Here is a 17779-nt window from a genome sequence, read left to right as displayed (position 1 = left end):
GGAAAGATGGCGTAGCTGGTAGAGCACTTGCTACAGAGGACCTGTGTTTGGTTCCCAGCACATGGCAGCTCACAACAATCTGCAACTATAGTTTTAGACAACCCAATGCCCTCTTTTGTCCTCCATGGGCATGGAATGCATATGTATATATTCTGGAAAACACCTATATACATGGAGTTATATGATGACAAATACATTTTTATTACATACTATTCACTGAAGAAAAAGAAATACAAAAGAATTTGAAAGAATTGTTTATGGATGAGAGCAAAAGAAATGGGAAAGAATTATTAAGGGGTGAGGGCAAAGAAATATAAGGAAAGAGAGAGAGAAAGAAAGTCAGAAAATGTAAGGAGAAGAAATGAGTAGGGTGGAGATATCAAGTAATAAATCATTGCTGTAACTTATGGCCTCCCTGTTGCCAAGGCTCTGTCTCCAGAGAGCATTCTCATCTTTTCTGTACAGCAGGACCAAAGAGATAAGGAACTAAGAGATGGAGAAAACAGTGATACAGTGGCAGAGGGGAGTTGGCCTCCATCGCCTGTGATTCTCTCACACGAATGTGAATCTGTGCATGTCTTTTTTCACAATTGTAGTTTAATGATGAGAAGAAATTGATGAACTTTCACCAGAATCTTCAGGATATCAAGGAGGACCAGCTTAGTTTGGCTTCAATCCACTACATGCGATCCCATTACCAAGAAGCTATTGATATATACAAACGGATACTGCTGGATAACAGGTCTGTGTTCTTTCCTGACCACTTAAAATCTCTGCCATGTTATTAGTTTTCTTTGTTCCTAATTTGGCTTTGAACTTAGTCTGCTTTGGACCTAGTTCCACCACATACTCAAGTCTGTTTCATAGATAATCTGGTGAGGTTAAAAAGTCTGGATATTGTTCACATTAGACTTCTTCTACCCTTTCTCTTTTACTGTTTTTAGTTTTATTATTTTATGTGTATGGGTTTTTGCCTGCATGTTTATGCACCAAATGTGTGTTTGGTAGCTGTGGAGGCCAAAAGAGGGCATCATCTTCCTTAGAATGTAAATATTCTTTAAAATATATATATATATATATATATATTCTTTAGAATAGATAGATAGATAGATAGATAGATAGATAGATAGATAGATAGATAGTGTGTGTGTGTGTTTATATAAAATGAATATATTTTCACCTTCCTGTAAGAATCAGTTTTTACCCTTTGGAGATGATATTACCCTTTTTGAAATTTTATGGTGGCTGGAGAGATTGCTCAGTGGTTAAGCTTTGGAAGTAGTTCTTCCAAAGGACCTAGGTTCAATTCCCAGCACCCACATGGCAGCTCACAACTGTCTGTCACTCCAGTTCCGGGAGATCTGACACCCCCACACATTTATACAAGCAGGCAGAACATCAATGTACATAAAAAAAGAAAAAGAAAATATATGGCCTTGGGGGAAGAGGAAAACTTAGAACAAAATATAATGAGAGTGTCAGTTTCTTTGTATATTAAAAATTAATAATAATTTATAAAATAACAACAAAAGAATGCATTATTTAATCCTGGACATGGCAGTTTACTACTATCGTCCTACCACTTTGGAGGCAGAGGATACCGTCTTATGGCCTTCATGGACACCAGGCACAGACATGGTGTAGACACATACATGTTATTAAATGAAAATCCCAGTTCCAAATATGGGCTGCATCCCTGTGAACTGTTGACCAGGAAGGCCCTGAAGGCTCCTGAACAAGACAGGCTGTTGCCTTTGCTGTTGATTACTCAACAGAACTGGATGTTACCATAGAACTTGATGTCCTAATATTGAAGACTCCACATACTTTTGTTGCAAGATACAGAGAAATCTAGCTGGAACTGAGGTGGAAGCTTCCTCTCCTGGTGTTTTAGTTACTCTTCTATTGCTATGAAGAGACACCATGACCAAAGCAACTTATAAAAGAAAGCATTTAATCTGAGGCTTAATTACAGCTTCAGACTGTGATCCCGTGACCACCATGGTAGGGAGCATAGTGGCAGGCAGGCATGGTGCTGGGGAAGTAGCCTAGAGCTTACATACCATGGCCACAGCCATGGGCCAGAGAAAGAGAGAGCTAGAGTCAACTGGAAATGAGCTTGAGCTTCTTGAAACCTCACAGCTTTCTCCCAGTGGCGTACCTCCTCTAACAAGACCATTCTTCCCAATCCTTCCCAAACAGTCCCAGCAACTGTGGACCAAGATTTCAAATATGAGCAAATGTGGCCCATTCTCATTCAAACCATGATACCTGCCTAGCATTTACAATGCTGGAAAGCTTTAGCCAACTGCTGGAAGAAAATTGTCATCAACACTTTTACTCAGCTGTGAACCTGTGTGCCAAACTAACAATGTGCTAGGCAAGGTTGCCCATTTGTGCAATAATGCTGTAAATGCTATAAGGGCAATCAAATGCCTTCTGATTGGACTTGAAGCCCTTTCCTCAGGGGGAATTCATTTCTGGTACTGTCAAGCTGGTTAAAAGCCTATTACTATAGAAGTAATTGGCTCTAAGAGATAAGCTATTTTTGTTTTTCTACAGGGATATGATGTACTTCTCCAAGTGCCTTTTAAATGTTTATGCTTATACTAATAGGTTACTACTGCTGCAAACTTTAGCTGGAAAAAACTTTTTGCAATGGGTGGCATTGACAGTGGATACTCATAACAGGTGAAAGAGGTGTTCCCTAAGTGAAACATCTATATCACTCCCTCGAGGGCTCAGGGAACATTAAGGAAGAGAGAGTAGAAAGAATGTAAGAGGAAAGAGTGATATTTTAAAGAATGCTGCCTTTTGGCATATACTCTTGCATACCTAGCATCTATGATCCCTGTACAAAATTGGACCATTCACCATTCCAATATGCAGGAGGGGATTCTCACAAAACCCTGCCCTTCCTTGAGGACTTATAGACAGTTGGTTGCTGAGGAGGGGCTTATGAGGCTTTGCCTGAGGGTACATAAGGAATTAATAGCTGCTGGGGAGAGAAAGAGACATTTCCATCAGTGTTTATATATCCACTGGAAAGTTTCCCTTGTTCCTAAGCATAACCCCTCATCCTTGTCTTTATAAGTAACCATAATTAAACTCACCAGTTCACACACATACACAAAAATACACATGAGAAGGGAGACTAATAGAAAGGAGGAAGGGGATGAGTGGGAATGGAAAGGGGAAAAGAGAGCATAATGAGGGCCGAATACATCGAAATACATTGTATGTGTATGTGAAAATGTTGTAAACAAACCAATAATTATGTATAACTAATATGCTAATAAAGACATTTATAAAAGAGAAGTATATGGAAGATGATTTAAAGACACTCAAATGTTACAACTCAAAAAGAGAAAGAAAATGTACTAAGTATGTCTTGCTTTCTTCCTTCCAGGGCAGGTTTTTATCTTATCCTCTTTGCCTTACTGTTCATTTGAGCATGGCAGTTAGACATTTCTGTGACATATACTTCAGCCTGTGTCTTTCTGCTGACAGGGAATATCTGGCACTCAACGTTTATGTGGCGCTCTGCTACTACAAATTGGATTACTATGATGTGTCTCAAGAAGTCCTGGCTGTTTACCTTCAGCAAATACCTGATAGCACCATTGCTCTCAACCTTAAGGCCTGCAATCACTTTCGCCTTTATAATGGCAAAGCAGCTGAGGTAGGCATGCAGATATGTTTATACTTAGCTCAGTTTTAACGGGGGTTACTTTATAACAGTTCCCAAGTCGTTCTGTAAACCCTAGGATCTATAGCTCTGTATTAATGCTCCTTGATTATTGCCAGTGTGATTTTATAGCCAAATAATTGTATAAACATTTTTTTTGAGACAGGGTCTCACTATGCAACTTTGGCTAGCCTCCAACTCTCTGTGTAGACCATGCTGTCCTTGGCCTCACACAGATATGCCTGCGTCTGCCTCTGAAGTGTTGGGGTTAAAGGCATGCCATAAAATGTCTTGCCCTATGTGAACTTTTTAAAAAAACTGATATTCTAAAAGGAATTTCACTTCTGGATTATCTATGTTGTTCTAGTGTATTTCATATAGTTTTACCTCCATATGTATGTTAATACAAGCATTTAAAATCAAATGCTTCAGCTTCTTTCTCTAAAGTCTGTTCATAGCTCTGTAGTCGCGTGTCACCATCATGTGGCCAGCATACCGTATTAGAAACCTGGGTGCCTGTCACTTTCTTCTCCTTCATCTCCGTGTCAGCATCCCCCATTTCCTATTAGTTATAAATTCTGGGTAGATCTTTCTTCCCCTCTCTTTCTTCCTCTCTCCCTCACCTTTTCTCAGTGCCCATTGCATCTAGGGCTCCCATGTGTTCAAATCTGTTCAGCTGCTATCCAGGTGGAATTAGGAACTCCTGGGATATTGTTTAGGTCAGGCCTTGTCTACCTCTTTGAATTACGGCCTTCTTAGACTTGTGTTCCTTGCATTTATACTCTTTGGTGTTGGAGACAAACAGTTTAAGTTCATAAGCTCTTACTGTATAGATCTGGCTGGCCTCACGGTCCTGATCCTTCTACTTCAGTCTCCTAAGTGTAGCTTGGACAGGCAGGAGGCACCATGCCTGACTGAAAAATTCTAATTGTACAAAATACAATATGAATTTATGCAAGTATGAAATTCTCAAATAACAAAAATTACATATATTAAAATTCTGCTTCTAAGGAACTCATAGCTCCTTCCAGTTCAAAAATGGCTCTGTGACTTTTTACCTTTATGATCTGTTTTCCCCTTCACTTTTGACATAACTCTTTACTTTTTTTTTTTTATCCCCCAAACAGGGTTTCTCTGTGTGTAGCTTTCGCTGTCATGAAACTCACTCTGTAGACAAGACTGGCCTCAAAGTGAGAGATCCACCTGCCTCCCGAGTGCTGGGATTAAAGGTGTATGCCACCACCATCCAGCTTGCTTTAAAATAATAATTCCTCTATACTTTCTTAAGTTGTTTTCAGTAAGAGCATTAAACTAAATAATCTTTAATAATTTAAAAGTGTGATCTGAGCTGGGTGTGGTGGTGCATGCCTTTAATCCTAGCATTCAGGTAGGATCGCTGTGAGTTTGAGGCCAGCCTACTCTACAGAGCCAGACCAGGACAGTCAAGGCTACACACAGAGAAACCCTGTCTTGGAAAACCACCCCCTCACACATACACACAAAGTGTGATCTGAGGTCTCTGGGTTCCTAACAACTTTGCAGAGGCTATGAGACAGGCCAGGGCTTGCATGAGGCAGGCAGGCTGCCTGGGCACAGTGTTGGCACTCTCACCGTGTGCACAAAGTGAGAGGCATCCACTCAGATGCTGTCCCTAGGCAACTCGCTTGTCATCCTTAGCACTGGTGGCCCTGCCATGAAAGGTGCCATCTATTTTTTTTTTTTCAATGCAGTTTATTCAGGAACCTTGAACCATCCTCGGACCCTGGGGAAAGCCAGCCCACAGCTTAAATAGCCTCTGGGTAGCCAACCCAGGCGTGCCACGTGTGCAATGCAGATAGGTCCACATACATGGAAGCAAGCCAGATCCTCAGCCTTAGCCAAATGTGGAGTTGTTCGTGACAGAGAGCACTCACCCTCGGGAAGGTGGAAGGGAAAGGTGCCATCTATTAAGGCAGGCATTAAGAGGCTTGTGCAGGCAGCTGCAGCGTGAGAACCACAGAACTCACTTGCTGATGGTGGTGCAAGTTGGCAAGCAAGCCCAGCCAAATATCCTAAGAACAATTAGAATTAGGCATGGACAGTTCATATCATATAAGTGAATGAAGCTTGTGGAATGGAATCTGAGAAGGAAAGCATTTCCCCTGCGTTAGAAGATCAGGGATAGAACATCTTAAGAGTATTATATAGAGTTTTAGAGAACAGAATGTCTTTTATGATTTCAAAATAATCATGAAAAAAGAAATAATCCTATGTCATCGTTGTATGTTGGTGGCGTTCAGTGACTTTTTCAGGGCTATATGTAAAATAAACATGAATGAGATAATGGAAGTGGTTCTGCTACTAACTTGTCCTGCAAAGCAGTAAAGGCATTTCTTGATTATGCCTATTCTGGAAAACAAGAATAACAGATGCTAACGGAAATGTTCTTCCAGTTGTCATCATTTCCTCAAGTTCTCTTCATTCCAAAGTTTGCAGTGACTTTTTTAAATGAAATTTTTATTTTTTTCTTCACAATGTATTATATATCCCAATTGAAGCCCCCTCCCTGAATTCCCCCAGTCCCACCCTCCCTCCATCTTCCTCTCATCCCCTTCCCCTAGTCCACTGAAAGGGGGAGCTCTCCACTATTGCCGTCTGCCTATAGCTCATTAAGTCTCATTAGGACTGCTTGGATCCTCTTCCTTCATGGCCTGGCAAGGCTGCATCATCAGGGGCAAGTGATCAAAGAGCAGGCAATCAAGTTCATGATAGAGGCAGCTACTGCTCCCCTCACTCAGAGATACACATGGAAACTGAGCTGCCAGTCAGCCACATCTGAGCAGGGGGTCTATGTCCTCTTCATGCATGGTGTTCTGTTGGTGCATCAGTCTCAACAGGACCCCCTGGGCTCAGATCTTTTTGTTTTGTTGGCCTCCTTGTGTGGCTCCTGTCCCCTCCATGCCTTTATTCCCACCACTTTCTTCCTCCATGAGACTCCCTGTGCTCTGCCCAAAGTTTGGCTCTGAATCTCAGCATCTGCTTTGATCCCCTGTTGGGTGAATCCTTTCAGAGGACCCTCTATAGTAGACTCCCATCCTGTTTCCTTGACTTTTTAATAAACAGCACTGAGAGAGAGAGAGAGAGTTGTGGAAAGTGCAAAACAGAGCTAATCTTGTGTGTATTGGTAAATATGTTTGTTTTGTTTGGTTGGTTGATTTTTTTTTTTTTTTGAGACAGGTTTCTCTGTGTAGTCTTGGCTATCCTAAAACTCACTTTGTAGACCAGTCTAACCTCAAACTCACAGAGATCCACCTGTGTCTGCTTCCTGAATACCAGGATTAAAGGTGTGAGCCACCATTGCTCTGCCCAGTAAATACAGTTTTTTAAAGAATAATTTATATTACCATACAGTAAATTATTTATTATTTTTATTTACTGATTATTTAGTGTTTTGTTTTAATGTCTCACAGTTTGAGCTTGATTTCATTACTTTTTTTAGAGATTTTAGTTCACAGAACCCATGTTGGATGTTAACCACCTATAACTCCATCTTGAGAGGTATCTGATGCCTCTGGTCTTAGGAAGCACCCATGCTCATGTGCATACATCCACACAGAAATACACACACACACACACACACACATATATATAATTTAAGAAAATAACAAGTTGGGTGTGGTATTGCATGCCTTTAATACCAGCATCAGGAGGCAGAGGCAGACATATCTCTGTGAGTTCAAGTCCAGCCTGATCTAGGCTAGCCAGGGCTACATAGAGAGATGTATGTAAAAAATCAAAATAAAGAAACAGCAAAATAAATCTTAAAAAATAAGAAATATATGCTTATTACTTTAATAAGTCTTTCATTTTTATATTTTAGGCAGAGCTCAAAAGCTTGATGGACAACGCCTCTTCACCCTTTGAATTTGCTAAGGAACTTATCAGGCACAATCTGGTGAATTAATTCTTTCTTTTTTTTTTATTTTGGAACATCACAGCAATTAAAGATGGATGAAATGAGATGCCCCAACAAATCCTGAGCTACGCCAGGGAGTTCTGCCTTACTGTGGAAATGATAAAACGGATTCCAAATACCAGTCTCTCCTTAGGACACTTTTGTTTTACTTTGGTTTTTGTTTTATTTTTTGTTTGTTCGAGACAGGGTTTCTCTGTGTAGCCTTGGCTGTCCTAGACTCACTTTGTAGACCAGGCTGGCCTCAAATTCATAGCAGTCTCCCTACCTCTGCCACCCTGAGTGCTGGGATTATAGGAGTACACTACCTCCACTGGCTCCTTACAACATTTATGTCGCTCGCATTTAGGAAAAAGAGCAAAGCATGGAGACAAGTATTTCTTGTCCTCAGGAAAAAAAAAAAACACACACACACACAAAGGAACCATCCTCAAAGGTTAGAAAAGGTGGGGACGATTGCCTCATCTTTGAAGACTGTCTGAGCTTTTGAAGGTTTATTTTAATCTAGGGCGTGACTCTAGAACAAGTGTGACACATGTAAGATGGCCAGAGGATACCTGTAATTCAAGTCTGCACTGGAGAAGGTGGAAAGCAATGTTGGATGAGTAATGGTTCAGGGCTGGATTGTGACTACCACTGCCTCAGAGAACTCTAAGCTCAGCTGCAGTTGTATTCTCTCATCATGCAGCACAGTAAGATGCAGACAGCATGTACTTCCAAGCCAGGCACTGGGAGCGCTGAGCAAATGGTCTTCAATGGTGGCTCTCAGCTTCCTCATCTGAAGACAGTAGTAACAGAAACTAGAGCTTCTCGGTCTGCTTTTGTTTCCTCTTCCTCCTTCTCCTCTTCGTCCTCCTTCTCTTGGTGAGACAAGATCTCATTACATAGCCCTAGCTGGCCTGAAACTCTGTATAAATATAGACCAGGCTGGCCTGGAACTCAGCCACCTGTCTTAGCCTCCAGTCTTCGGCGCTGAGACTAACATGTCACCACACCCAGCCGAGCCTACTTTTTGAGGTCATGTGTGGAATTTTGTACTCATGGCATCAGCGGCAGCACTTAAAAATTTTCAGGCCTTTCAACCTGTAGTAACCAGCCCTTAGCTGGCTGAGCAATCTTGTTTTTTTGTTTTTTAACTTTTCTTGGTAACACCCTCCATCTGATGGAATTCTACCAATAATGTTGTCTCCATCTGATGGAATTCTGCCAATAATGTTGTGATCTTTACCGCCATGTTAAAGCCTGCAGTGTCAAGCTGCAGATAAGCATGAGACAAGAGCACAGAATAGTCCTTTGCATTTAGTTAAAGGGGCGAAATTGTGATGTTTGAGAGTAAGTTGACCAGGGTGCTGAGAGCAAAAGACACATTTGGGGGAGGCTAAGGAGTGACTGGGTAAGAGGAAATTAGCAGTCAGCTGCAGCTTTTGGCAATTAGCATTGAAAGAAAGAAAAATAGGGCATTCTCCAGAGGGAACAAAGGAACCAAGAGGAGATTTTACAGGAGAACAGAAACCTTTGTGTGTGCTCCAAGTTGAGAAGTAGGGCTGCTAGTTTGGGAAGACTGAAGATACAGTGATTAATGGAGTTAGAAGTCACAGGATCAAGGAAGCAGATGAAGAAGTCCCCTTGTTAAAGAAAGGGACATTAAAAAGATGAACCAGAAAAAAAAATTATCAAAATAAGTATTCTGAGTTGGGAAAAAATAATGTAGTTCATGCTTGATGCCTTTTTGCAGTGTAACTGTGGACAGTTTACTGTGTTCTGAACACTTGGTAGGCTCTAGGAATTGAATAGTGTGAGAATATGGTTTTAAATTTTTATGATGGTTATTTTTATGTGTACGTATGGAGATGTATTTTCATGGTGCACGTGTGGACTTGTGGCCTCAGAGAACAATTTGCTAGAGATAAGAATGTGGGCCCTGGAGATTGAACTCAGGTTGCCTGTCTTCCCAGCGAGGGCCTTCACCTGCTGAGCCAGCTCTCGTTAACTTTCACTTTAAACTTTAAACTTTTTAACTTTAGAACACTTACCATCTGACAAAATACTTGTCTGCTTTTCTTTTAAAAATTTAATCACATTTGTTATCTAATTTATTATGTGTGCATATGTGCACGCGCAAGCATACGCGGCATACGTGTGGGAGTCAGAGGACAGCTTATAGTAGCTCTCCTATCACGTGGGTCCAGGGATTGAACTCAAATTGGCCAGCCTGGTGGCAAACATCTTACCTATTGAGTCACCTCGTTTGCCCTTGTTTGCTGTCTGAAGGCCTCCCCATACTTGAATAATTTACGTGGTTGCAGGGGAGTGACTTGGTGCTGCTGTAACTCCACTGCTTAATATGGTAGCAGGCATATAGGTACTAATGAACACTTGTAGAATTAAATTTAATTACCTACTGTATGCCACACAGCCCATTTTAACTTGTTTAATTAAAGATAATTATGTAGGAAATGAGGAAACAGGCTCTGGAAAGTTTTATGTAAATGCCATCATGGGCTTTTCATTTTTGTGATGCTGAGGTGACAGTTTCCCTGTGAAGCTCAGTGTGGCCCTGCACTCACTTGCACTCCTCATGCCTGCCTCCTGACTGGTGGGATCCCCAGGGTGTGCCACTACTCCCGGGCTGCTTAGCATTTCCAGTGTGACATGTGCTTATGTGATGTCACAGGAACACTCTTTCTTTCTGTGCAGGTTGTTTTCCGAGGAGGCGAAGGGGCTTTGCAGGTTTTGCCTCCCCTAGTTGATGTCATTCCTGAAGCTAGGCTGAACCTAGTGATTTACTACCTTCGTCAAGGTAATGAGATTTGTCATGTTCTGACTTCTGATGAATATTTTAAATTTTAGAATAGTTAATCTGACTGTTAGGTATATACATTTTAAATGCATAATGCTTCCAAAGATATATTTGCAACAAGTTCATGAAAAAAAAAAAAACAATTTAATACCACGTAATGGTTTTACCTTTTTCTCCTTATCTTCTCTTTCTTCTCCCATTACTACATACCTCTTCTCCCTCATTCTGTTTTTCTTTCTTTCTTTCTTTCTTTCTTTCTTTCTTTCTTTAATCTTACTGTTCTGTCTTTGCTCTCTGTCAATTTCCTTTTGGGTCTTCAAATTTTTTCTATCCCTTATTTTCTTTTTCCTGTTTGTCTTTTATGAAAATGTACATTTATGCAGGCAATGGTGGTGTACACCTTTAATCCCAGTATTCTGGGATTAAAGATCTCTGTGAGTTTGAAGCCACTCTGGTCTACATAGTGAGTCCAGGACAGCCATGACTATACAGAGAAACCCTGTCTTGAGAAAAGAAGGAGGAGGAGGAAGAGAAGGAGGAGGAAAGAAAAAAAAAACAGGAAAAAAACAATATACACTCACATTTTCCTATTGTTGTTAAATTATCAACTTTTGTACTTGCTCAAAATATGTGCATCTCTGGCTTTGTAGTCCAGCTAATTTGTGAGAAATGCTCTGACTTAAAGAGAATGTGATATCTAATGCTGTCATGTTAGAGACTTTCTTGGAGCAGCTTTTTCCAGAACTTACCAGTCTAGCAAACTTGGTTATGGATCTCAACCTAGAAGTGCGGCTTTTTCAGAGCCCAACCAGGCAGCTTATTCCTCACTGAGAACAATGTGTTTATTTTGTGAGAACACGTCTTGTAGATAGTCTTCTCTATATGATAGATAAGCAAAAAGAAATTTGTTTTTAGATATGAATTAATGAAAAAGTGAATATATTTTTCAAATTATTTTATCAAAAATTTCTAGTATAAACAAAAGCAAACAGTAGAACCTCCAAAGACTCCAGATTAGCCAAGTGCAGTGGCACATGCCTGTAATCCCAGTATTCGGGAGACAGAGGCAGGCAGATCTCTGTAAGGTCAGCCTGGTCTAGAAAGTGCATCTGAGACAGCCAAGGCTACACATAGAAATGCTGTCTTGAAAAACTGTAAAAGAAAGAAAGAAAGAAAAGGAAGGAAGGAAGGAAGGAAGGAAGGAAGGAAGGAAGGAAGGAAGGAAGGAAGGAGGAAAGAAAGAGAAAAAGAAAGGAAGGAAAGAAAGAAAGAAAGAAAGAAAGAAAAGAAAGAAAGAGAAAGAAAGAAAGAACGAACGAATGACACACACACACACACACACACACAAAAACTAAAGACTCCAGATAAGTAATTTTTAGGCTGGGTGTGGATGGCACACACCTTTATTTTCTGCGCTCAGAAGGCAGAGGCAAGTGGATCTCTTAAGTTTGAAGCCAGACTGTTCTACATAGAGTTCCAGCCACAGTGACCCTGTTTACAGTGTTATTTCACTTTTGTGTATGTAATGTGTATTTCTTGTTCAAAAGGAGGGGCATTTTCTTATTTAAATACAAATCTATTGACAGCACTGAGCCTAAAGGATGTCTCTATGATAGTGCTGGCATTGAACTCACAGAGATCTGCTTCCTGAGCGCGGAAATAAAAGGTGTGCGCCACCACGACCGGCCAAGGAGGTCCTGATTCCAGCTCCAACATGCCTATGAAAGTGCCAGGTGTTGTCATGCACTTGTGATTACCACCCTGGAGAAGTGGAGACAGGAGGATCCTGTGTCTCTCCAGTCATCGAGTCTAGCCTAATTGGTTTTAAAGGGGGTGGATCATATGCTTGAGAATGACAACCGGGGTTGTCCTTTGGCCTTTACATACATGCACACATGACATGCATACATGCATTTTTGAAAAGAAAAATAATAGTTTTCTTTAGGATAGCTACATAGCCTTAAATTTGGAGAATTAGAGGTCAAGTAAAACAGTGTGTGTGTGTGTCTGTGTGTGTGTCTGTGTGTGTATATGAGTGATCTTGCGCCTGCTGTAAAGCAGTCTGTTACCCTCAGCCTCATTTGTATGAATATTTAAATACTGCCACTCCCTGCTTTCTAGTGACGGCATTAGAGAGCTTTGCTGGAACATACGCTCATCTAACTGCTGATTTCTTACATTTCAGATGATGTACAGGAAGCTTATAACTTAATCAAGGATCTGGAACCTACTACGCCACAGGTAATTGGAGCTTTCCATTTCTGTTAAGCCAGTGCTGTGGAGAGCAGCACTGTAGACACAGCTGAAGACAGATTCGAGAAGGCTCCAAGAGGACCGTGTGCACTGATGGTTTTGTAAGAGTCAATGTTTGCGATTTTGTTTTGTTTGGTTGTTTGGTTTTTTGTTTTGTTTTTTAAGACAGGGTTTTGCTGAGTAGCCCTGCCTATCCGGAACTCAGGCTGGCTTCGAACTCACAGAGATCTGCCTGCCTCTGCTCAAGCTTTTAGGGAATCAGATAACTATTAAGAGACTAGTGTAACAACAACAACAAAAGCCCAGCTGGCCATGGTGACACACGTCTGTGATCCCAGCATGCAGGAAGCAGAGGTAGATGGATTTCTGTGAGTTCGAGGCCAGCCTGGCCTACAAATCGAGTCCAGGACAGCCAAGGCTACACAAAGAAACCCTGTCTTGAAAAAACAAACAAAAAAGAGCTAAACTTGAAAATATTAAAAATTAAATATTAAATTTAAATATTAAAAATTAAATCTATAGTTCTAATGAAATTAATAACTACTGTATGAGTCTGTAAATTGTCTTTTTTCCTTCAGGAGATTGTTAACTTCTTACAGTCTGTGTTTGTTGTATCTCCAACACTGTGTATGCTAAGTACATAGAAAGCATCCCTTTATTGAATAAAAGACTGAATGAAGCTGGCAAGATGACTTACTGGGAAAAGCTCCTGCCATCAAGCTGATGGCCTGAGTTTAATCCCTGGCATCACATGGTAGAAGGAAAGAAACAATCCCACAACTGTACTCTATGTTCTGACTTCCACACACATGCTCTAGTGTGTACACACACCCACTTCTACAAGCGCACACACACACACACTCTAAAGTGTTGTTTTTTTTTGTTTTGTTTTGTTTTGTTTTTTAAGAATAGAAAGAAAGGAGACATCTGAATGAAAAATACGTCCAGACCTCATTAGACAGGGTTTCTCTCTGCAGCCCTAGCTGTCCTGGAATAGGACCAGGCTAGATCAGGCTATCCTCAAACTCAGAGATATACTGCCTTGGCCTTCTGAGTGCTGGGATTAAAGGAGTGCTTCACCACTGCCTAGCTAGAATGAGCCCTCTTAATAAAAGCTAATGATACTGCTGAGTAAAGTATTGTTAAGTATTTTTGAGCCGAAATTAAAAAATTGGATACAGATGAGGCCACAGGACTATAGAAGAGAAAGTACCTTATAAGTTGGTATCAGATGTTTTTTTTTTCCTTTATGAAAAGGACCAAAGCGTAGTTCTTGTGACATTGGAAAGGGGAAATGATATATACATAATGATCATTGTTTTTCTTTCCTTTTTTTTTTCCATGGTGTTTTCATTTTTTCACAAGCACTGTCTACCCTGTTCTTTGAGACAGGGTCTTTCCTTGGGCTGTGGCTCACTGATTGTGTTAGGCTGGCTTGGCTATCAGTCTCCATAAATCTGCCTGTTTCCACCTTCCCAGACTGGGATTTCAGGTGGCTTTTTACATGGGTCCTAGTAATTGAACTTGGGTCCTCATGTTACATGGCAAGCCCTTTGCCAACTGAGCTATCTCTCCAGTCTCCCACTGAGTTATTTCTGCTTAAGAATGAGCTTTTACAATGACAAACCCTACTGTATGGACACTGCCTGCTAGACATCAAACCAGACTCCTCACCCTTTCATAAGCCAGGGATATAGCAGAGAAAAGCAGGTCCACAGATGAAGTAGAGTTGGTGCAAGGGGCCAACAAGAGAGCCCACATAACTGCGATTGGTCTGAATGTGTTTTCCCAGGAGTATATCCTCAAGGGAGTTGTCAATGCAGCCCTTGGCCAGGAAATGGGTTCGGTGAGTATGAAATCATTGATAATCCATATTTTGCAAAGTTATAGTTATTTAAAACTGCAATGGAGTACCAGAAAACAAACACCCTTTGTTATCTGATTTTTTTTGGTTCTGTTGCTCTCCTTGTGGAGCTCCTGTCCCCTCCAGGTCTTTCTATCTCCCCCTTCTTTCATAAGATTCCCTGTACTCTGCCCAGAGTTTGGCCATGAGTCTCAGCATCTGCTTTTTATACTCTGCAGGGTAGAGCCTTTCAGAGGCCCTCTGGTAAGCTCCTCTCCTGTTCCCTGTTTTCCTCCTATTATGATGTCCATCCTCTTTGCCTTTCTGAATGAGGATTGAGCATCTTACCCAGAGTCCTCCTTCTTCCTTAGCTTCTTTAGGTGTACAGATTTTAGTATGTTTATCCTATATTATATATCTAATATCCACTTATAAGTAAGTATATACCATCTGTCTTTCTCCTTCTAGGACACCTCACTCAGGATGATCTTTTCTAGGTCCCACCATTTGCCTGCAAATTTCATAATTTCCTTGTTTTTCATTGCTGAGTAGTATTCCATTATGTAAATTTACCACAGTTTCTGTATCCATTCCTCAACTGAGGGGCATCGGAGACTGATACTTCAACCATGGACCATTTATGGATATAAACTAGAACCCCTGCACAGATGTAACCCATGGCAGCTCAGAGTCCAAGTGAGTTCCCTAGTAATGGGAACAGGGACTGTCTCTGACATTAGCTGATTGGCCTTCTCTTTGATCACCTCCCTGCCAGGGGGGGTGCAGCCTTACCAGGCCACAGAGGGAGACAATGCAGCCACTCCTGATGAGACCTGATAGACTAGGATCAGGTGGAAGGGGAGGAGGACCTCCCCTATCAATGGACTAGGGAAGGGGCATGGGTGGAGAAAAGGGAAGGAGGGTGGGATTGGAAGGGGAAGAGGGAGCTATAGGTGAGATACAAAGGGAATAAACTGTAATTAATAAAAATAAGATATTTAAAAAATAGTAATTTTTAAAAACTGGAATGGATACTGATGTGCAAGCAGTAGCACGCTTACCATCACTGGGTTCTTCTGCAGGTCCTTTTGCTCTGTTGTTGGGGGTGGGGTGCTAGGAATCAAACTTTTTGCATGGTAGACGCTTGCACTGTGTCACATCCTCCATCCTTCAGGTCCTTTTAAGTTTTAAATCCTCCCATCCAGGATCTCTGTAAAAACAATTTTATTATGTAGCGTTTTGGGGATTTGTTTTGTTTTGTTTTGTTTGGGCTTTAACCATAAAACTTGCTACTTTGTTTAAAAGAGCCCTAATGTAATAAGGTCATCTCTTCATTGACAAATACAGAAAATGGGTTTGGCTTCTAGAAATTGAGAAAATTCTTTCTCTAGAAAAAAAGCTTTTGTTAAGGTACTGAGAATATACTTCCATCTTGTCTAAGAAAGGTAGTTTTCTTTTTCTTTCTTTCTTTCTTTCTTTCTTTCTTTCTTTCTTTTTCTCTCTTTCTCTCTCTTTCTTTCTCTCTTTCTCTCTCTTTCTCTCTTTCTTTCTTTCTCTCTTTCTTTCTTTCTCTCTTTTTTTCTTTCTTTTTCTTTCTTTCTTTCTTTCTTTCTTTCTTTCTCTCTTTCTCTCTTTCTCTCTTTTCTCTCTTTCTCTTTCTCTCTTTCTCTCTTTCTCTCTTTCTCTCTTTCTCTCTTTCTCTCTTTCTCTCTTTCTCTCTCTCTCTCTCTCTCTCTCTCTCTTCTCTCTTTCTCTCCTTTCTCTCTTTCTCTCTTTCTCTCTTTCTCTCTTTCTCTCTTTCTCTCTTTCTCTCTTTCTTTCTTTCTTTCTTTCTTTCTTTCTTTCTTTCTTTCTTTCTTTCTTTTTTCCTGGAGATAGGGTTTTTATGAGTCCTGGCTGTCCAGGAACTCACTCTGTAGACCAGGCTGGCCTAGAAGATTTGCCTGCCTCTGCCTCCCAAATGCTTGGATCAAAGGTGTATACCACAGGGCTGTGGAGATGGTTCAGTGGTTAAGAGCACTTTCTGCTCTTCCAGAGGCCGTGAACTCAATTCCCAGCAATCACATGGTGGCTCACAACCATCTATCCTGGGATCTGATGCTTTCTTCTGGAATGCAGTCAGAGCACTCATACACATAAAATAGATAAATAAATCTTTTTTATTTTTAAAGTGAAAAAGAATAAAAAGGATGTGGTTTTTGTTGTTGTTTGTTTTGTTTTTTAATTTTAGTTTCTTGAGGTAGGATCTCATGTACTATGTCCCCAGGATGGCCTTGAACTCACAGCAATTTTCAATCTTCATGCCTCAGTCTCCCCAGTGTTTGGTGGAAAGAGCTTCTTATAACTGTGAAAGCAGTCCAAAGTTAGGCTGCTGTTGGGCATGGTGGCACACACATAAAATTACAGCACTTGGGAGACCAAGGGAAGAAGGTCTCAAGTTCAAGGACAGTCCAGATTACATAGGGCAATCCTTTCTCCTTAACAGAGAGACAGGCACATAGACAGACAGATAGATAGACTAAGGCTCTTATCCATGTCAGTGTAGCATAGTAGTTCTTTATGAAACAAAGGATGCAATAAATAAGGTGTTCACCTCTGGGTCTCTCAATGTAGGCTGCAAATATTTACTACATAGATAAATGAGTCTCATAAATAATCCTTGTTATGTCTGTAGCACCGATACAAAGTGCGGACACAGAGAGTTACATATTTGTTGATGTGTAAATTAATTTATTTAATGCATGGATTTTAGGGTGGAATTTTGAGGTAGGTTTTTTTTTCTCTAATTGACTACCTCTTTTCATGCAATTTCAGGTTATAATTTTCTAGGTGCTTTTGCTAACACAATCTTGAGAATATTTAAAACAAGGATATATGTTAAATGACATACAGAAAAATGTATTATAAGTATAATATGAATAAAACTTTTGTGCCTGCTTCCTCTCTACCAATTCTGTTCTGTTTTACAGAGGGATCATATGAAAATTGCCCAGCAGTTTTTCCAGTTGGTAGGAGGATCAGCTAGTGAATGTGGTATGTTTATGATCTGTCCTTTTGAACACAAATCATAATTGGAGTTAGACGGTATTGACTAGTAGAGTTGGCTGTCTAGGGATAGATGTTATGCTTCTCATTATGAAGCAAGAGACTAGAAACTGGAGAGGAAGGCTGAGGATGTAGCTCACTTTGTAGCATGCTTAACTAGCACTCAGGAAGCCTTGGCTTTGAGCTCTAGCAGCACAT

At 40.6% G+C, this 17779-nt stretch overlaps 1 protein-coding gene across 1 annotated transcript in view; it reads left to right on the top strand.

Moving 5' to 3' along the window:
• Ift56 (intraflagellar transport 56) overlaps window positions 1–17779 on the top strand; it is an 85284-nt gene that overhangs the window by 47138 nt on the left and 20367 nt on the right. The window contains exons 7-13 of the mRNA XM_060380164.1: window positions 597–742; window positions 3511–3682; window positions 7548–7622; window positions 10338–10440; window positions 12626–12681; window positions 14486–14539; window positions 17506–17569. Of these exons, the coding sequence (XP_060236147.1) occupies window positions 597–742; window positions 3511–3682; window positions 7548–7622; window positions 10338–10440; window positions 12626–12681; window positions 14486–14539; window positions 17506–17569 (670 nt within the window). The remainder of the gene's footprint in view (window positions 1–596; window positions 743–3510; window positions 3683–7547; window positions 7623–10337; window positions 10441–12625; window positions 12682–14485; window positions 14540–17505; window positions 17570–17779) is intronic.

The sequence above is a fragment of the Meriones unguiculatus genome, chromosome 3 (assembly GCF_030254825.1).
Source record: "Meriones unguiculatus strain TT.TT164.6M chromosome 3, Bangor_MerUng_6.1, whole genome shotgun sequence".
Classification (NCBI taxonomy): domain Eukaryota; kingdom Metazoa; phylum Chordata; class Mammalia; order Rodentia; family Muridae; genus Meriones; species Meriones unguiculatus.
This window is presented reverse-complemented; position numbering and strand designations above follow the sequence as displayed.